General features: G+C 41.9%; 2 protein-coding genes across 2 annotated transcripts; both read left to right on the top strand.

Annotated features, from left to right (window-relative positions):
• The first annotated feature begins 13,060 nt into the window (after positions 1-13,060).
• Positions 13,061-14,218, top strand: LOC107470061 (uncharacterized). The gene has a single exon (XM_016089445.1). It carries the CDS (start codon positions 13,061-13,063, stop codon positions 14,216-14,218), a length of 1,158 nt encoding a protein of 385 aa, XP_015944931.1.
• Positions 14,219-15,177: 959 nt separating this feature from the next.
• LOC107470062 (uncharacterized) lies at positions 15,178-17,843 on the top strand. The gene is made up of 3 exons (XM_016089446.1): positions 15,178-16,899; positions 17,014-17,163; positions 17,229-17,843. The coding sequence occupies exons 1-3, from the start codon at positions 15,178-15,180 to the stop codon at positions 17,841-17,843; spliced, it is 2,487 nt and encodes an 828-aa protein (XP_015944932.1).
• The last annotated feature ends 3,395 nt before the right edge of the window (positions 17,844-21,238 follow it).

Below are 21,238 nucleotides of genomic sequence, written 5' to 3'. Positions count from 1 at the left end.
CCCCTTCAATCCTTGGCTCTTATATGCATTTTGGCGCCAAAGTTGGTTGCTGAAAACCTTCCAAAATCGCCAGGCACGTGTTGCTTTAGTGAGGTCACGTGCCATCATCGGCGCGTGGGCGCACGGTACGCGTGCGCGTCCTTGGCCTGTTTCGCAATGTGCGCGCGAGCGCCTTGTGCGCGTGCGCGTGCATGGCTGACTTTGCTTCTTTGACTTTTCATGCTTCTCTCCACTTGTATGCTTCCTTCCTTGCTCCTTTGATCCATGCCTAGCCTATTTCATCCTGAGATTACTAGCAAACACATCAAGGCATCTTATGGAATCAAGGAGAAACTTAGAATTCATCAAAATAAGGTTTAAAAAGCATGTTTTTACACTTAAGCACAAATATGGGAGAGATAACAAAACCATGCTAATTCATAGGCTAAATGTGACAAAAGGCTATCAAGATGCTCTAAATTCAATACAAGACAGACCGTCAAATTGGGGTTTGTCAAGGAGCTGGTCAATGTGCTTAATTGAAGAATTCAAGTTTTGAAATGGTTACTTATGTTAAGCAAAAAGAGCAGGAACAGTTACTCATGAATTAATATATATGGAAGTTACATTTCAATTTGATTGGTTGAAGGTTCTTATAAATAGGAGAAGATTCGAAGGAACAAAGGTTGTAACTTTGCTTTAGAAAAATACTCAAGCACACTCATATCCCAACGACTTACTGAGTTTGTGTTCGAGTTACTTTTCTGTAGGGTTCCTTCCATGTTTTTAATTTTCATATACATTTTTCAGTAACATTTTACTTTTCTTGCAAATTTACCTTTTAAGCAATGTTTAATTTCCTTGTTCAATTTAACCTTTCAGCACTTTGTTTTTGAATTTGAAGTCCTTTGATCTTATCGAAAGGGATTTACTACTTTATTTAAATTCAATGCAATTTCTTTCATTTCCAATCAATTTATTTTCAAAGTCTATTTTTGTCCATCTTTTAGATTTTCTTTTATTTTGTTTCATCGAAAAGGTTCTTTAATGCACTTTAGAAAACTGGTACTCACAAAGGAGTAGGTTTCGCTCCCAGACCACTAGATATCGAACCACTTTCGATTTGCTAAAAATCGACAAAACAAATTGACACACCCAGTGGGACAATTTTAAAACTTAATTATGTCGAATGATTTTTATGTTTCCATAGTGTATGCAATTGAGAAGTGGAAGAATTGTACACATGGCAGATGAGGTTTCGAATGTTAATGGCGGTTCATCCACAAGTGACAGTGTGCCAGTAATTACACAGTCTTCGGCGGATGTCATTTCACATCCAGAAGGGAATATGGTGAATGAAAGCGTGGTGGTTACTAGTTTTCAAATAGAGAATAATGGGTGTAATATATGCTCATGTGGTAACATATTACAAAATCAACCCTTAATAACTATTGACTAGCCACCTTATGGTCTTCCTGCGAGTTACACACCACCAATAGGTGGTTTTGCTCCTTCAATTCGATTTGGAGGTGCAGGTGGGGTAAATAATATTTCACTGCCGCAATAACATCCCGAATATTCTAGGGATTGTTATGTGAGTTCTACATCGAATGCTTCTAATTCGATGGCAGCATTTCGACAACATGTCGACAAAAGTCAGCATGATTTGGTTAACTTGTTAACCCAACAAATGACTACAATTTTGAATCCTATGATGGCAGATCATGAGACAAAGTTTGAGCGTTTTGCTAGGCAAGTTGAGCGGATTGCTCGAATTATCGATTATGATATGGGAGATAGACAACGCATGGAAGAAAATTGTGAGGGCATTGAAAACTTACTTAAGAATGAGAATAACAATGTACTCATCGGTAGGGAAATCCTCATGTGATTCATCATGGCCAAAATGCTGATGATGTGTTGGCTCGATTGTGTGCCAATCAAATTGGTGAGCGCTATCAAGTTACAAGAATTGTTGAGGATGTACTCAATAGGGTTGGATTTAATGTGGGTTACATGAATCGATCCTGTTTTGTATCTGCTTTTCCTGTTGCAGTTCAAATGGCAGAAGTGTCTAGACGAATAAAGAATCTTAAAATAATTACAAAATTTGTGGGAGAAGTTGGCGAATCAACTGCTGAGCATATTGCTAGATATTTAGTTGAGATAAAAAATTTGGCTAATAATGAGAATTTGAAAATGAAGTTCTTTCCTTCTTCGTTGACGAAGAATGCATTTACTTGATTTTCAAATCTTAAGACTGATTCAATGACAACTTGGGCACAGTTAGAGAGTGTTTTCCATGCTCAATTTTATAGAAGAGACTTAAATGTGGCGGTTACCGATCTGGTGGCTTTGAAACATGATGATGGAGAATCAATTGATGATTATATGATCCGTTTCAAAAACACTCGGAGTTGATGTTATGTATCTCTCCCTGAGAGTGAAGTAGTAAAAAAAGCAACTATGAGATTAGGATTCTATATGCACCGACAGTTGCTTAATGTTCATATTCCTGATCTCGCCCATTTGGCTGAAAAAGTACGTCAGATGGAAATGATTAGAAAAGAAGAAGAGCAGTATAAAAGTGAGAGAAAACTGAAGAGTAAATCCTTCTCTCGAAAGGAGAAAGTGTCATATGTTGCAATGGAGTCCTCAATTGAAGGATCTGATTTTGAAGCAGAAGTCGATTTGACTGAATTAAAGAAAGGACCACCTTATGTTTTTTTTTTACTCAAAAAGATTTCAAATGTTGATAAATCTAATGACTCAAAATATAAGAGTGAAAAAAAATATAGTTTTGATATTTTAAAATCAGATAAAATATTTGATATTTTGCTTAAAGATAAACAATTAATCTTTCCTAAAGGCGGGACTTTGCTTTCGATAAAAGATTTAAAGGGGAAACCCTATTGCAAGTTTCATCAAGTAACTAGTCATTCGACTAATAATTGTGTCTGTTTCAGGGACTTGATACAAGAAGCGATCATGGAAGGGAGGTTGAAATTCAAAGATGGAAAGAAGGAAATGAAAGTTGATTCTGATCCCTTTGATGCTGGAGCTAGTTTTGCTTAACCATATTTCAGTGTTAATATGGTTGGTTTCTCTTATGATTTTGATAATGCTTTGGGTGACTTCGAGGCCAATGTTCAAGCGGTTTATCCTGGAGTTGGAGATGAACTGTTAGAATTTTTTATGCAACAAAAACTGAAAGATCGAGATGTATCCCTGTGTCCTTGATGTAATACAGTTTTTTATGTCCTAGGCTATAGAAATTTTTGAAAAGGAGAGAATGAAAAAATAATTAGCTCACAAAGAAGAGAAAGTTCATCAGAGACAACCAACTCGAAGAATAGAGGGGCAAAGTTCTGGTGGTCCGCAGAGAAATCTTGCTACACCTTTAAGTCATTCACAGGCTTTAGGTGTTCAATAGATATAAAATTGTCATGAGTTTCATAATAGAGATGCTCAGTACAGGAACAACCCACATTGGGGCCATCGAGGCCTTTCTCGGGGACGGTACTCTTATTTTTAAGGTCGAGCAAGAGGATATCAAAGAGGATGTGGTGGATGTCAGGTTCCAAGGGAGTTTCAAGGTGAAAAAGCCAATGGGACAACTCCTTCTATTCATTTGAGGGTAGTATTCCCTATTGATGGAGAAACATATTCAAAAGAGATTCCATCTCCTGCTAAACTGGATAAAGGCAAGGCTGTGATAGTAGCCCCCAACATGTTACTAAAGAGAAAGATGATGATCTAGATAAGGAGTATTTTGAAGAGGGTACGGATGAAATGGTGAGCACTATTTCGATAATTCCAACTGAGTATCTGGGAGAATACGAGGGGAATCCTTGTGAAGACTATGATGTAGAAGATGAGAAAGTTTTCTCATTCATTTGATATGAGGATGAATCAAGCTATTTCCAGAGGCCTACTGAAAGACAAAAATCTCATATTTGTCCCTTGCATATCACAGCTTCTATAGGTGGAATCAAGTTGAGTAAGGTTTTAATCAATGGAGGAGCAGTAATAAGTTTATTACCGGAGAGAATGTTAATGAAAGTAGGGAAGCACCCAGATGAAGGAAAATCTGAAGTCATAAAGGCTGATTCGAGTCTGTATGTTGAATAGTTGCATGTTGATTTTAAGGTGTATAATAATAAACTAAAGCCTTTGAATGTCGATAGGGTGCTCAACTTCTTCAATTGTGAAGGTTATTTCTTGACTTCAGCGGGTCTGAATGTCAAGCTCCGTTATCCACAACTCGACGTTCCTCTGACTTGTTGGGATTGCTCTGCGAAGGCGATGGTTTGAAGACATCTCTCCATGGCTGATGAACAAGGTGTCTTGGATTACCTGGTAACATTAAATAATGATATAAGTAGTTTTCCTTCTGTTGAAAATAAAAGTGATTCTTCTGATAAAGTTGAATCATGTAAAAGTTTTAATTCAGTTTGTGTAGTTAATAGGATCAATTCGATTCCTTGAATCGAATTTAGTCAAGGTTTAAGTTCATATTTTTTTCTTCTATTTCTGGTAATGTTATCAATCAAACTGCTATTGATATAGCCCAAACCTATTGTACTGAAAAAGATTCAACTGTTGATTTGGTTGATAATAAAGTTTTTTCATATCAAATGAGTCTGTTGATTTGTCTTTTGATTGCATTTTTTATCTAGAGTTGTTGGATTTTGAAAAATATTCAGTAAAAGATGATGATGTCAAAAAAGGTTTTAAGTCACAATATCCTCTTGAAGAAATTAATTTAGGATCTGATGACAATGTTCGACTTACTTACATTTGTAAGGATCTTGTAAATCCATTTCAAACAAACTTGTTAAGTCTGTTACTTGAATATAAAGATTGTTTTGCTTGGAATTATCATGAGATGCCTGATCTTGATCATTCTTTTGTAGAACATCGATTAGCATTGAAACCATTTGCTCGATCAGTAAAGCAAACACCTCGGCGGCTCGCTACTGAAATCAATTAGAAAATTAAAGTGGAAATTGAACGATTGATCAATGCAAAATTTATTCGAACTACTCGCTATGTGGAATAGGTATCAAATATTATTTCAGTAATGAAAAAGATTGGAAAGTTGCGAGTGTGTATTGATTTTTGAGATTTAAACAATGCTACTCCAAAGGATGAATCGTTAATTGATTCTACAGCAGGGAATGAAATTTTAAGTTTTATGGATGGTTATTCAGAATATTATCAAATCTTCATTGCTAAAGATGATGTATCGAAAACTGCCTTTCGGTGTCCTGGGACATTAGGGACATATGAATGGGTAGTAATGCCTTTTGCCTTGAAAAATGTTGGTGCAACATACCAACGCATCATGAATACCATTTGTCATGAGTTTATTGAAAAATTTATGGAAGTTTACATTGATGATGTGATGGTTAAATCGAATTTGGTGGACCAACATCTTAATCATTTAAGGTAGGCATTTAACACGATGCGAAAAAAATTATTAAAGATGAATCCTTTGAAGTGTGCATTTGCTGTGTTTGTAGAAAATTTTTTAGGTTTTGTTGTTTATAAAAAAAGGGATTGACATTGATAAACACAAAGCAAATGCAATCTTAGATTTGCCTTCCCCTAAATCTAAGAAGGAAGTGCAATCCTTTCTTGGAAAAGTAAATTATCTTCGACAGTTTATATCAAACTTTTCTGGTCGAACTCGAATATTTGCACCCTTGGTGAAATTAAAAGATGAAAAATAGTACAAGTGGATAGCAGAACATCAAAAAGATTTTGAATCAGTCAAAGCTTATTTATCAACAGCACCAGTGATGGCAACTATTCGTCCTCATGCGCCTTTGAAATTGTATATTGCGACATCTGAATACTATTGGATGTATGTTGACTCAAGATAATGAAGAAGGACATGAGCGGGCTATTTATTATCTTAGTAGGGCGTTAATTAATATAGAGACAATGCATTCTTCTATCAAAAAATTGTGTCTGTCTCTTTATTATGCTTGTCCTAAGTTAAAATGTTATATGATTGCAAAAACTGTAAAAGTAGTTGCACAATCTAATTTGATAAAATACATGCTATCTTATCCTATGCTAAAAGGATGATTAGAAAAATGGATGTTGGCTTTAACAGAGTCCGATCTGCAGTATGTGCCAGCCAAGACTGTGAAAGGTCAGGTCATTGCAAATTTTCTGGTTGATTGACGGAACAATCTCAATGACCAGGAGACAAATATAGTCGATGTAGTGGCTGATTGTTGAAAATTGTATTTTGATAGTTCAAAACACAAGGATGGTGCTGAAATTGGGATCTTGATCATTTCTCCCGAAGATGTTCCGTCAGAATTTCTTTTTGAATTAAAATATCCTTTTTCGAATAATGTGGCTAAGTATGAGGCACTGATACTAGGTCTTAAAATTCTAATTAATAGAGGGGCATTGGACGTTCAGATTTTTAGAGATTTCCAGTTGGTTTCGAAAAAGTTATCCAAAGAATTCAAGTGCAATAATGAGAAAATACAAAAGTTTTTATCAATAACATGGGAGTTGTTAGTATCATTCCAAAAAGTGTCTTCAGTTCATATTTCAAGGGTCAAAACGAAATTGCTAATGAGTTAGCTCAAACTGCATCGAGATATAAAATACTTCCTAAAACATTGGAGAAATTGGCGAAAGTTTGTCAAATCCTTGTACCCATCAAAGAAAGAAAGGCTTTGGTCTTAGATGAATGAGATGATGATGATTGGAAAAAGCCAATTGCTGAATATTTGAAGAATCCTAACATTGGGGTGGATCAAAAAATTAAGTTAAAAGCAATGAATTTTGTGTTAATGGCTGATGAGTTGTACAAGAAAGGTATTGATGGTATCCTTTCTAGATGTTTAAGTCAATCGGATAAAGATATTGTCCTTGGAGAAGTTCATAAGGGTATATGTGGTGCCCATCAAACCGGAATGAAAATGAAGTAGATACTTCGACGAGATCGTGTTTATTGGCCCTCCATAATTAAAGACTGCATCGATTATGCAAAAACATGTCGAGAATGCCAACGACATGGGGTGATAGAACAGGTCCCAACTTCTGAATTGCACTCAATTATAAAGTCATGTCCCTTTCGAGGTTGGGCTTTAGATCTGATTGGAATGATACATCCACCTTCGTCGAAGAATCATAAATTTATTTTGGTGGGAATTGATTATTTTACAAAATGGGATGTAGTTGTTCCTCTAATAGAGGCAAGCCAGAATGAAATCATTGATTTCATTAAGGAATACATAATACATCGATTTAGAATTCTGGTGATATCTTTAATACAAATCCATTGATATCTTTAATACATAGTCATCTTATCAGTACTTAATGTTTGAGAAATTCCAAATCGATGGATTATGTATTCCTCAATAAAATCAATGATTTCATTCTGACCTGCCTCTATTAGAGGACTAGCTTCAACCCATTTTGTAAAATAATCAATTGCCACCGAAATAAATTTATGATTCTTCGACGAAGGTGGATGTATTATTCCAATCAGATCTAAAGCCCAAACTCGAAAGGGCCATGGCTTTATTATTGAGTGCAATTCATAAGTTGGGATCTGTTGTATCATCCCATGTCATTGCCATTCTTGACACGCTTAGATTTGTATTCCGAGAATGCATATCGGATTAAAGATATCGATTCAGGAAGTGTGATTAAGTCAATAAATAAAAAGTATTTGAAGCAATATCGATGCATGGAAGATGAAATTTAAATATATGAAGAAGTACAAATAGTAAAAAAGAGTTTATAAAAATTAAAGTTTGGGAAAGAAAGGTGCTAAAAGTTCTTCAAGTTCGAAATGAAGTTGAGCTCTTTCACTATCAAGAGTAGAATATGCCTCGGCTTCATCATGTTCTTCATTTTGAGCCTTGTCAAACCTTCTATTGATTTCCTTTTGTTTAGTTTCCACTATGCAAAGCTCCTTAAAGAGTTCTTGTTTCTTTTGTTGGGCTACAACATAGGCCCTGTCAATTCAGCTTTTCTTTCTCGAATCCTAGCAAGCTCTTTTTCGAGTTCTTCCTCCCGTTTGTCAAAATAAGCTTGAGTGCTAGCAGCCTGGGCGACTCTCAAGTCATATTCTTTGTATGACTTTTGCATCAATTGGAGAACACTGTTAACTTCTTTCGACTCCGTTTTGATTTTGGTCACCCTCTCCTTAGCTTCTTTTAACATGTATTCAATAATAGCGTAGTTGTTTGAGACTTTTGTAAATCTCTTTACTATATAATAAAATCAAGGAGGAATCTGGAATTCAAGAGAAGAACTTAAGATGTCAGACAACAGGCCATTTAAATCAGGTTGTTCAACCCATTCATTGGCCGTATGTGTCAATAGCCTTAAGATAGTGTTTAATTGTTTGAGAGTTTGTTGGTTGAGACTTGCAAGAAAATTTGATGTGGGTAAATCTTTAGTAATTAGACTTGAGATGGGAATTTCTTCTTCTTGAGTAATTTTGGTTAAGACAGCCACCAATTTAGCCAACTCGATATCATAAGGTTCAGGGGATGTGACTGGAGCTTCTTTCGAAAGTTAGGGACCTTGTGAGGAAGAGGGGTCAGTTGGTTTTATTGGACTTGATGTTTTTTTAGGAGGAAGTGTAATTTCTCTAGTCTCTCGAATAAATGAATGAAGGGATTGTGCAATGGGAGACTTGAGGATCAAATCAGTATTAATAGAAGAAGGAGAATTATGAGTGTTTACAGCATGGGGACTTGGAGGTTTTTCTTGGGTCAAATGCACCAAATTTTGTTCTTCAATATTTGATGGAAGAATGACTTGGATGGGTTCAACCAAAATGACGGTTTGAGCAGAAGAATGAGATCCTTGTAGCTCTGGTCTGGGTTTATCTCCTTACTTTTCTGAGTTGAGTGCAGGTGATGAGGAAGAAATGGATTGAGCAGTTCTTCTAGACTTTGATGTAATCAAAATTTTTGTAAGTGAAATAATTTGAAATCGATAAAGGAAATTTAAATCATTAAGGTTGTATCTGAGTCAATTTTTTGCGCTGGAGATATGAAAATAAAGAGATTTTTGATGAGTCATCTGAGGCTGTTTCTTTAGAAGTTGAGGAAAATACCTTAAATTACTCTTTCTTGTATTGAGGTATTTCTATTGAAAATACCTGAACAGCGAGAAAATTTGTCCAAGTTGCACTTGCTATATCATTTTCATCATCATCATTCGGGAAGATGAGATGTTTGAACCATGGTGGTCCACAGTTTCGACGTAGGAAAGGAGTGAATGTTATATCCTCGTTCTAGAAGCTTTTGTAAGAGTGAAACAATGAAAATACATCCCATAAGAGATCTTCAGTTGAAATAGCATTTTCGAAATTTGGTTGAAAAGGGGCTAGTCGAAACCCTTCGATATGTTGTTTCTCTTAAGCGTTGCCCCCATCTTGCTTCATAATTTTTCGAAAATAGCATTCGGCCAAATTTGTAGAAGCCAGAAAGGACCACCCACATTGATTGAGGATTTATTTCGAAGATAGTCAACTAAATGCCTTAATTCATCATACAAGTGTCCTAAAATCAATTTGGCCAAGTTAAATTTATGACCTTCATGAAGAAGGCCAGCCAATGGAAGGAACAACTTCTGCATTTGAACACTTCTCGAGCAGAAAATAATTGCATTCAGCCAGTAGTACAAAAAAGCCACACTCTCTTCATCGGTCATAGGATCATTGTCGTGACCCATGTGGTGGCTGATGAAATTACTGTAGGAGATCTTTTGAACTATCTAATAGGATCGAGTTGGTTTTGTATCGAGTGTTACCTCAGGGTACTTTATTGGAAGGCCAGTAATGGCAGCAACATCGAATAGTGTGGGTCCCACCATTCCGCAAGGGAGATGAAAGTTATTGGTGGTTTTGTTCCAGAAATTCACCACAGTCCCAATCATCCAATGGTGTGTAATAAGAGTGAAATGAAAGAGGCGAAGGAGGTCGTAAATACCTTGTGCCTTCCAAGCGGCACCTTTCGATGGTTCAAGGTGTTGATACCAAGTAAGGAAGTCAGCTCCTCGGGGAGTGATTTTTGGGTTGCTTCTGAAGGATTTTTTATGGTCAATGAAGGGGGCAATGAAAAGGTTTTGCTTTATAGATAAATCTTCTTCTTTAGCACTGGAAAAGGCTTGGTCATTCTTTTTGGTATGCTCCAGGATTTGCAAAGGTCCGACAAAATAGCAGGTTTCTTCATCGGCAGTGAAGGGGATAAGAATTCTTTTGACTTTAGGTAAATTTTGAGGATCTTCAATGATAATATCATTGAATCGATTCAAAACTTGCTTAGCAGATTGCTCAAAGCTTTCAATTATGGGGCATTTACCCTTGTCTTTAACAAAAAGGGATTTTGGAAAAGAGGGGAAGGCATTGATGATTATGTGAAGTAAGTTTAAAAATAGAAAATTTGGGTTGCAGAAAGAAAAATTCGTACAGGAGAATTTAGAAGGATTAATAAAAGTAAAATTTGAGAAGTAAGGTGGAATTTAAAAGATAGAAGTATGACGTTGGACGATGGTAAGAATTCCTTCAAATGGAAATTAAAGTGGTAAATGATTTCATCGTTTCATATTCTTATTTGTTTTCAAATTTTAAAATTTGAAAACTTCTTTGAAATAGCAAAATTAAAAAAAGAGAAACGATCAGTAGTGGAAAACGTGTAGTAATAAGGAACGTGCAGTAGTGGGCATGAGTTAATGAAGTTAATAAATTTTATTTACAAGGAAATTTATTTATTACAGTGATAAGTTGGATGAAATAGGATTAAATGTTTTGTTTTTTAAATGATATCAAAAAATATATTAATCCTAAGGGGCAATTTGTTGGTTGAAATATTCTATTTTTAAAGAATTTTGAGCTTGGAGAATAATAAATTTCTATTTCGAAGAATGGAGGACTACATCGAAACAGACTTATCGAAGAATGTGAAGTAATAGCCGGTTGATGTATTTAGTCGAGGAGTTGGTCAATGTGCTTAATCGAAGAATTCAAGTTTTGAAACAGTTACTTATGTTAGGCAAAAGGAGCAGGAACAGTTACTCATGGATTAATATACGTGAAAGTTATATTTCAATTTGATCAGTTGAAGGCTCTTATAAATAGGAAAAGACTCGAAGGAACAAGGGTTGGAACTTTGCTTCAGAAAAACATTCAAGCACACTCATATCACAGTGATTTACTCTGTCTGCTTTTCGAGTTACTTTTTTGTAGGGTTCCTTCGATGTTTTTAATTTTCATCTACATTTTTCAGTAACCTTTTACTTTTCTTGCAAATTTATCTTTCAAATAATGTTTAATTTCCTTGTTTAATTTAACATTTCAGCGCTTTGTTTTTGAATTCGAAGTCCTTTGATTTTATCAAAGGCAATTTACTGCTTTATTTAAATTCAATGCAATTTTGTTCATTTCCAATCAATTTATTTTTAAAGTCTCTATTTTGTCTATTTTTCAGGTTTCCTTTTATTTTATTTTATCAAAAAAGTTCTTTGATGCATTTAAAAAAATTGGTACTCACAAAAGAGTAGATTTTGCTTCCAGACTACTAATATCAAATCATTTTCGATTTATTAAAAATTGACAAAACAAAACTTTATCTATTTTTTTGAATAGTTTCATAATTATACTTATTTAAAATTTTACTGTAATTTATTGTAACAAAAGAAACTGTGTAAAATAAACTAATTTGTAGTTTTCTTTCTTCTTTTTAATTTTTTTTATATTGAGGATCCTTATATTCATGTTAATATTGAGAATAATACTACTACGTACATGCACATATTTATTGGATAAGTTCATCCTTATTGAAGGAAACATTTACTTCACAACCATATTGTTTTTATTTTCTCAAATTTGGGTTTAGGGTTTAAACTAAAAGAACAAATTAAAAATAAAATATAAAATTGTAGCATATTGTAAATAGTAAAATTATATAATCTACAACAGCCAATTCGGCGTTACAGCTTAGCAAGAAAGAGAGAAAGAGAGAAAGAAAGAAAGAAAGAAAGAAGGATAGGGTCCTTGCGTTGTTACGGTCAAATAATGATAAGTTATTTTAATGTGATAATATTCGAAACTGCTTTGTATCTGTCTTTTGATAAGTCAAGAATCACCTGCTTTTGGAACCAAGAGGGCCACTAAAGGTGGAATATAAATGCGTTCATGAAGATTCCAACACGTGTATTCTATATTATCTACTCCTCTTTCAATATTTATGTTCATTTATTTTTTTTATATATATTGATATTGATTAGTCCTGTGATGCTGTGAAAGGATCGTTTGAGATCCAAGTTTTAATATCCCAAAAAATCAATTTCTCACCTGCACACTAACTGACTAGAATGTCGGAGTGTTTTTGCAGGTGACCCTTCTCCTTTCACAACGAGAACTCGGCTACCCGGCTGACCGGATCCTAGCACGACTGCGATTGAAGCGTTCCCAGCTCCGCAAAATTCTATCCAAACCGTCCGGTAACCGTTCGATAGAACATTGGCGCCGTCTGTGGGGAAAACCTTCTGAATGGAAGTCGTGCCGGGCTTCGGAGACTAAGGCCGAACAGTCGGCGCAGAGGGGATAGCCTCTGTCGTCTCACCGGGAGGGCGACGAAGGTTCCCTCGACAACACGCCGAACCACGCACAAGGACGCGGGAGACACGACCCTTCGGAGGAACTGGCGGTGACAGCGCCAGAATAATGCAGGAGTTACGCCATAGGGTCCAGAACCTAGAACGACAACTAGCCGATCAGGAGCACAGATCCTAGCTACTTCCCGTCCCCTGAAAGCCGGGAGCGAGATTCACACCAGAGTCGCCCCCGGCACGCCTCCGCATCCAGAACGGAAGCAGAAAGCACCCGAGAAGATTCGCCCATCCCGAGAAGACGAAACGACACAATCATCTACTCCCGAGGCAAGGAAACGCGTCACCTGGGACAAGACCGCGAAGACAGAGAAGGGAGGCCTGTGAGGACGCAGCGACCCGTGATAATGGGCGCATCCCGTTCCATCGGTCCATCCTTGAGGTCCAGTTGCCGAAGCACTTCGACAAACCAACGGACATGAGGTACGATGGAACCCAAGATCCTCTGGAGCACCTCACGGCCTTCGAGGCTAGAATGAATCTGGAGGGAGTAGGAGACGAGGTGAGGTGCCGGGCCTTCCCGGTCACCCTGGCTGGACCTGCGATCCGGTGGTTTAACGGCCTCCCGCAGGGATCCATTTATGGGTTTTCGGACATCAGCCGTGCCTTCCTAGCTCAATTCACAACACGAATAGCAAAGGCAAAGCACCCGATCAATCTGCTCGGGATAACCCAAAGTCCCGAGGAGACGACTAGAAAATACCTGGACCGCTTCAACGACGAATGCCTGGAAATTGACGACCTAACCGACTCGGTGGCTAGCCTCTGTCTGACAAACGGCCTCCTGAACGAGGATTTCCGAAAACACCTCACCACGAAACCGATTTGGACGATGCACGAAATCCAAACGGTAGCTAAGGAATACATAAATGACGAGGAGGTGAGCCAGGTCGTGGCTGCCAATAAACGGCACTCCGGCTACAATCAACCTAGGCAGCAAGGTAACGGAGAGAGACAGAAAGAACAAGGCGGAGGGCTGAGCAAGGCACCCAGAACGTTTCCCCGGATCGGGAAATTCACCAACTACACTCCACTCACTCTCCCCATCATGGAAGTTTACCAGCAAATAGTCGAGAAAGGAATCTTGTCGAAGCCCCGACCACTCAAGGACCGCACGGGGGGAAACAAGAGCCTCTACTGTGACTACCACAAGGGCTATGGGCACCAAACACAGGACTGCTTTGACCTGAGGGATGCACTAGAGCAAGCCATAAGGGACGGTAAACTCTCGGAATTCTCCCATCTCATAAGGGAGCCGAGGAGGCGACATCGCGACCAAGACGAGGATGGCAAGACCCGGACGGCAAAGCGGCGACAAGAGCCAGAAGACAAAGACCACGGTCTCACCGTGATAAACGTAGTAACCGCCAAAAATACCGCACCAAGGTCGAGATCGGCGCACAAGAAAGACGCCAAGATCCTGGCGATCTCCTCCGCGCCGATGCGAAGCTCTAAGAAGCCCCCATGTATCTCCTTCGGCCCGGAAGATCAGTGGTTCGACGAGGCCCCTAAAAGTCCACCCGTGGTCATCACGGCCAGGGTGGGAACAGGCCTCGTAAAAACGAATCCTTGTTGACACGGAGGCAGACTCGAACATCATGTTCCGCAACGTGTTCGATGCACTGGGATTAAGGGACGCCGACCTGTCGACTCATCAGCACGGGGTCATCGGGTTAGGCGACCACTTCATCAAGCCAGATGGAGTAATATCCCTGCCGATTTCCGTGGGACAGGCCCAAGGCCGAAGATCGGCAATGGCTGAGTTCGTGGTTCTCTGAGATTCCACGGCCTACAACATTATCTTGGGGAGGAAGACGATTAACGATGTTGAAGCAATAATCAACACAAAGCTACTAGTCATGAAGTTTGTTACCGACGACGGATCTATAGGGTCCATAAGGGGAGACCTAGAAACGGCGGTCGCTTGCGACAACGCCAGCCTCCCCCTAAGGAAGAAATATAAAGAGGCATCGGGGGTGTTCCTGGCTGACCTAGACGCTAGGATAGATGACAAGCCCAGACCAGAACCAGAGGGGGACCTGGAAAAGTTTAGGGTCGGTGACACGGAGAAAAAGTTCACGTTTGTCAATAGAAACCTCCCACATGAATTGAAGGAGCCTCTGGTGGAAATGATCAGGGCCAATGGGAATTTATTCGCCTGGACACCGGCCGACATGCCGGGCATAGACCCCGAAGTCATGTCACACCACCTGGCTGTCAAGTCGGAAGCACGCCCGGTAGCCCAACGGAGGAGAAAGATGTCACGGGAGAGGGCGGAGGAGGTGGCCAGGCAGACAGCCAGCCTCCTAAGCAGGTTTCATACGAGAACTAGACTACTCGACCTGGTTCTCGAATGTGGTTCTGGTAAAGAAGCACAGCGGCAAATGGAGAATGTGCGTAGACTACTTCGACCTTAACAAGGCATGCCCTAAAGATTGTTTCCCTCTCCCCAACATAGACGCACTTGTTGATGCGGTGGCGGGCTACCGGTATCTGAGCTTTATGGATGCGTACTCCGGCTACAATCAGATACCGATGCACCGACTCGACGAGGACAAGACAGCATTTATAACGCCTGGGGGAACCTTCTGTTATAAGGTGATGCCGTTCGACCTAGAAAACGCGGGGGCAACATACCAAAGACTGATGAACAAAATATTCCGCGACCTCATAGGTAAGACGGTGGAAGTCTATGTGGATGACATCCTCGCGAAAACTACGCGACCAGATGACCTCCTGAATGACCTGGCAAATGTATTCGCGTCTCTCCGACAACACATCATGAGGCTCAATCCCCTCAAATGCGCCTTTGCCATGGAAGCTGGAAAGTTCCTAGGGTTCATGATAACTCAAAGGGGGGTAGAAGCTAACCCTGAGAAATGCCAAGCGATACTCCAGATGAAGAGCCCGGGTTGTATCAAGGACGTCCAGATATTGGAAGGGCGACTTACCTCGTTATCCCATTTTCTCGGAGCTTCGGCAACAAAAGCCCTACCCTTCTTTAACCTCATAAGGAAAGGGATAGCGTTTGAATGGACACCCGCATGCGAGGAAGCTTTTAGACACTTCAAGGAAATCCTGGCGGCACCCCTTGTGCTCGGGAAGCCAATGAACGAGGAGCCGTTATACCTATATCTTTCCATAACAGGAGAAGCCCTGGCCGCGGTTTTGGTACAAGAAGAAGGAAGGGCCCAACAGCCAGTCTATTTCATGAGCAGAGCCTTACAAGGGGCAGAACTGAGGTACAGTAAACTGGAAAAGCTAGCTCTGGCACTCTTGACCTCTTCCCGGAGGTTAAAACAATATTTCCAAGGTCACCGGATTGTCGTAAGGACGGACCAAGGAATCTGGCAAGTACTCCAAAAACCCGATTTGGTGGGAAGGATGATGACTTGGTCCATTGAACTTTCCCAATATGACATATGGTACGAACCCCGGCAAGCGATCAAGGCGCAAGCGATGGCTGACTTCCTGGTAGAAGTGACGGGGGATCCAACCGAAGAGACGCGCACACGGTGGAAGCTCCACGTGGACAGAGCCTCAAATCAGACGTCCGGGGGCGCCGGAATCATCCTAGAAAGCCCAGCTGGGGTCATATACGAACAGTCGATCAAGTTCGAATTTCCCATCTTGAACAACCAAGCAAAATACGAAGCCCTCATAGGGGGCTTAGCCCTAGCAACGGAAGTTGAAGCGACAAGGTTGGAAATATGCAGCGATTCACAAGTCATCACCTCCCAAGTAAACGGGAGTTACCAAGCCAGAGACTCACTATTACAAAAGTACTTGGAGAAAGTCAAGGATTTGAGCCAGAAGTTTGAGGAGATCATGATCCACCACGTTCCAAGAGAAAGGAACACGCGAGCGGATCTCCTATCAAAATTGGCTAGCACCAAACCGGGAGAAGGTAACCGGTCTCTTATCCAAGGTATGATGAGGGAGCCAGTGGTCACTTTGCACCTGTCAAAGATAAGCCCCTCATGGTTGGACCCCATCACCAGCTTCTTAGAAAACGGCAAACTCCCCGACGACGAAAAAGGCGCCAAGAAACTGAGAAGGGAAGCGGCCAAGTACACGATCATCCAGGGTCAGCTGTTCAGGAAAGGACTCAGCCAGCCCCTATTGAAATGCCTACACCTCGACCAAACGGACTACGTCCTCAGGAAAGTCCATGAAGGGTGTTGCGGACATCACATAGGGGGCAAGACCCTAGCAAGAAAATTGATCCGAGCTGGATACTATTGGCCATCAATGATGGCAGACTCCAAATGATTTGTTAGAAAGTGCGTCAAGTGTCAAGAGAACGCCAATTTCCACAGGGCACCGGCCTCCGAGCTAAGCTTGTTAACGTCTTCCTGGCCATTCTCACAGTGGGGAGTCGACCTCTTGGGGCCTTTCCCGGTTGATCCTAGACAAGTCAAGTACCTCATAGTCGCCATTGACTACTATACCAAATGGATAGAGGCCGAGCCGCTGGCCAGTATATCCTCATCCAATTGTAGAAAGTTCATGTGGAGGCAAGTGATAACACGGTTCGGCATCCCGGAGATCGTCATCTCGGATAACGGGACATAATTTACCGACAGGAAGTTCACAGAGTTCCTCACCGCCTGGATATAAGACAGAAGTTTTCCTCAGTGGAGCACCCCCAAACAAACGGACAGGTTGAGTTTGCAAACAAGATCATCCTGCTAGGGCTTAAGAAGCGGCTCGACAATAAAAAAGGTGCTTGGACCGACAAGCTCGCCTCGGTCCTCTGGTCCTACCGTACAACCGAGCAATCATCCACCGGGGAGACCCCCTTCCGACTAACATACGGGCTAGATGCGGTAATACCTGTGGAAATCAGAGAACCAAGTCCACGACTACTTTTGAAGGGAGTAGGGGAAGCCGTGGAGAAGGACCTGATAGATGAAGCCAGAGAAATGGCCCACTTGACGGAAACAGCGCTGAAGCAAAGAATGGCCCTACGCTACAACACCAAAGTGCTCAAAAGAGAGTTCGAGCCAAACAACCTCGTTTTGAGGCGCAATGACATCGGCTTACCGACCCCAGGGGAGGGAAAGCTGGCGGCAAATTGGGAAGGTCCCTACAAAGTTAAAGAAGCGATGGGCAAAGGTGCTTTCAAGTTAGAAAGGCTGGATGGCAAAGAAGTCCCAAGAACGTGGAACGCGAGCAACTTGAGAAGAGTTTACTCTTAGCACATAAGGCGACATGCCGACCAATCGAGCTAAGTATTTAATTCATGGAATTGTACTTTTCGCTATGGTCTATAGATCTTTCGTGCAATTACCGACTAAAATATATTTGTGCAAAGTTTTGTTTCTTTTGTTTTGTTCACCCTTCCTGGACAACCCATTGCGCAAACAAATTCCACGCGAAGCGACAACGATACACGGCCCCGGGACTGATCACCCCGGGAGCCCATCAACTACCACAATAGCAAACGGCTACACGGAAAGCCACGACCTGGCTCAGCCGGCTCAGCCGGAATATCATCAATACGGTAGAACGAACGGCAACTATAAACCAATAACGGTGAATATAAACGACAACATAACCAAGCAAATAAAAAAGTATAAACTATGATAAAACGAGCAAACGATCCAAGAAACCAACTGTTCACAAAAGCAAAAACATGACGGCTAACCAAAAGTTTCATACAGAACAAGAAAAATCATTTCTTAGGAACGTCAACAATCTTGCCGTCCTTGATCACCTTGAAGACGCCAATTGCCGAGGTGTCAAAATCGGGAGCAACAATTTTAACCTGAGCTTTAAGGGCCTCCTCAGTTGCCAGGATTGCGCCCTTCCCCTGCTTAACGACGTCTTTATACTTTGTCTTCAACGCTGCAAGCTCATTTTCGACAGCCTCCTTCTCTTTCTCCAACGCGAACACCCGCCCTTGAGCCACGCCAACCTGACTCTCTAAAGTCATTTCCCGCTCGACAAGCCGGAAAACCGTGGCGTCCGACTCTTCTAATTTTTTCTCGGTGGTAGAGGCTTTCTTCTCGGCAGCGGAGGCTTTCTTCTCGGTAGCATCGAGCCTCTTATTGGATTGGGTCAGATGTTCCCGAAGAGTTTCAACTTTGCGTTTAAGTTTATTATTGCCCTTCCCAGCAGACTCCAACCTCCTACGGAGAGATTCCATCCCCGACAACTCAAACTCGGCCTTCCGAGCTATTACTGCGCCGCGCAAGAGGGTACGATACATCCACCTCGCTTGCCCGGCAAGAGACGACTCGTGGAAGTGCTCCTCAGTCCCGGGGATCAATTGAGAATCTATAAAATTCCCGGCGTCAAAATTTTTCTCCATCACAGTGAGAACCCCCTCGGGACTGCTGGACATCCTCTTCCTTTTGAGGCTGGGCACCTCCTCCACCTCATCGTCGGCAGCGGGGTTGGACGTCGAACCCCCAGTACCGACCACTTTGCGGAAAGGGGAAACGCGCACTTCCTTGTCACTTTGAGCCAAGGCACCCTGAGCCGAGGTACCGGTCTCATCAGCCACAGCCCCTTGCTCGGAAGTGGCCTTGCTCTTGTCCTCCGAGGGAGCAGTCGACTTCTCATTGGCCGCCTCGTCGTCACTTGCGCATAAAAAGGTTTGGAACAAGTTAGGGAGACCCGTTATCTCGGCAGACATTCCCACTGTAACAAGGAAAGAAAATTCTTTAGTCGCAATGAAATATTGGGAAAAGCAAGAAACTAAAGGCAAAGCAAGTAAAGACTTCTCACAAATATAGTTCCGACCGGCTTCCCGGTCACCCATGAGGAAGTGAGGATTCACATGATTCCTCCCGAAGATTGCTAGTAACACATCAGCAATCTTCCTATCCACCGCAGACATACCCTTGTAGGATACTTTGACGAAGGCATTGGACCCCGCCCCGAAGCTCCAATAGGTCGGGATGAGGCGTGCCCCCTCCAATGACAACCAAAAAGGATGACAACCTTTGACGGGGCGGACCTTGAAATATTTATCTTTGAATCCGTGGTAGGAGTCCTCAAACAAACCAAAAATCCTCCGACCTTGGGCAGACCGGAAAGACATGAACCCCTTCTTATGTTTCCTTTCCTTCGAAGGGTTTGTAAGGTTGAAAAAGAAAAGAAAAACATCTACAGACACCGGCAGCTCGAGATATTCACAAACCATCTCGAAACAGCGGATTGAAGCCCAACTGTTCGGATGCAGTTGTGACGGTGCCACGAAAACCCGGCCCAGAAGCGCCATTTGAAAAGCGGAGAACGGAATACGAACCCCCACTTGAGTAAACATGGATTTATAGAACCAAATCTAATCAGCAACTCAGGGAGCGTGGAAGTTGAGCTCGTACAAGCGTTCGTGAGGAGCCGGGACGAAGATGTCATAGTTGGACTCCTCGTCGGTTCCTCCGCATAGATACTCGTTTTGACGGAACTCGGTGAGCTCCTCCTCGCCCATTTGATTGGGGGAGTCCCTTATATCAGAAACAACCCAGGCGTAGGGGTCGTACACCGCGGGAGAAGGGGAAGCCCGGGAGGCGATGCGAGCCATACCTACACGGGGGGACCATCCAGTCAGTCTAAGAGGTTGGGTGCTCGGAGTGAATACAGAAGCTACACTCAGTCTATTCCGCAACTAAGACTAAACACGGTTAAAAACGATAAGACCCAAACAAAGTTACCCTAGAATGGCAACCCCCCTAACACACCTACTTAGGACCTAAGATCAGCCACCATGCAAAGATAAACAAATGGCATGCACAAAAAGGAAGCAATGGTAGAAGCAAAAGAATAACAAGAAGACAAAAGAGATTACCTGCACTGATAGCAAAGATTTGAAAGGAAAGCAACAACGACGCCCTGGAACTACTGAGGGAGAAGAAAATGGAGGTAGCAGAATCGGAAACGGAAAGATAAACGTCAAATGAATACCAAAGGCATTACAGAACAGTTTTAAAACCACCACCAAAAAGAACGCGAAAGCCGAGGGGCATATTAGTCTTTGCACCAAGGGTTTTAAACCCATTATGAGCATTTAATGCTCCACACGAAGAACGAGGTGATAACTGATTGCCCCAGCAACAAACAGACACGCGCGCAAGAGATGCATCCCCTCCACGGACGGCCGGCTCGGTGACAACGCATAAGATCAGAAATAACACGCCCCCAACGGCCCACACGACTGTTGCCGACGTGTCGGGGGCACTATTACGACCCAGCCCAAAAAGGAACGTGGGCCGACTCGACCCACTCACAACCCGACCTGAACGGTAGGATGACGCGCCCATATTCGACCCGCACACGCATCCGGGACAGCTGGCCGCCACAGCTGTACAAGGAAACTTCGAAGAAGGTGGGTTCTGCCCTCGTGGGACCCACATCTGACATCGTATCTAAGGGGAGGGTCCTACCCCTCCCCCAAGGTACGTCACACACCCCGAAAAATCCATTTCTCACCTGCACACTAACTGACTAGAGTGTCAGAGTGTCTTTGCAGGTGACTCCCTCCTTCCACAACGAGAGCTCGGCTACCCGGCTGACCGGATCCTAGCACGACCGCGATTGAAGCGTTCCCAGCTCCGCAAAACCCCACCCGAACCGTCCGATAACCGTT

Source organism: Arachis duranensis, chromosome 10, assembly GCF_000817695.3.
Source record: "Arachis duranensis cultivar V14167 chromosome 10, aradu.V14167.gnm2.J7QH, whole genome shotgun sequence".
Classification (NCBI taxonomy): Eukaryota; Viridiplantae; Streptophyta; class Magnoliopsida; order Fabales; family Fabaceae; genus Arachis; species Arachis duranensis.
This window is presented reverse-complemented; position numbering and strand designations above follow the sequence as displayed.

What these genes read in the sequence shown, in the direction of transcription:
- LOC107470061 (XM_016089445.1), top strand. Translation starts at nt 13,061, where the DNA reads ATGAGGTACGATGGAACCCAAGATCCTCTGGAGCACCTCACGGCCTTC.
- LOC107470062 (XM_016089446.1), top strand. Translation starts at nt 15,178, where the DNA reads ATGCACCGACTCGACGAGGACAAGACAGCATTTATAACGCCTGGGGGA. An exon ending in ACTATTGGCCATCAATGATG is followed by an intron (nt 16,900 to 17,013) that starts GCAGACTCCAAA and finishes CCATTCTCACAG; the next exon opens with TGGGGAGTCGACCTCTTGGG. An exon ending in GAAAGTTCATGTGGAGGCAA is followed by an intron (nt 17,164 to 17,228) that starts GTGATAACACGG and finishes ATTTACCGACAG; the next exon opens with GAAGTTCACAGAGTTCCTCA.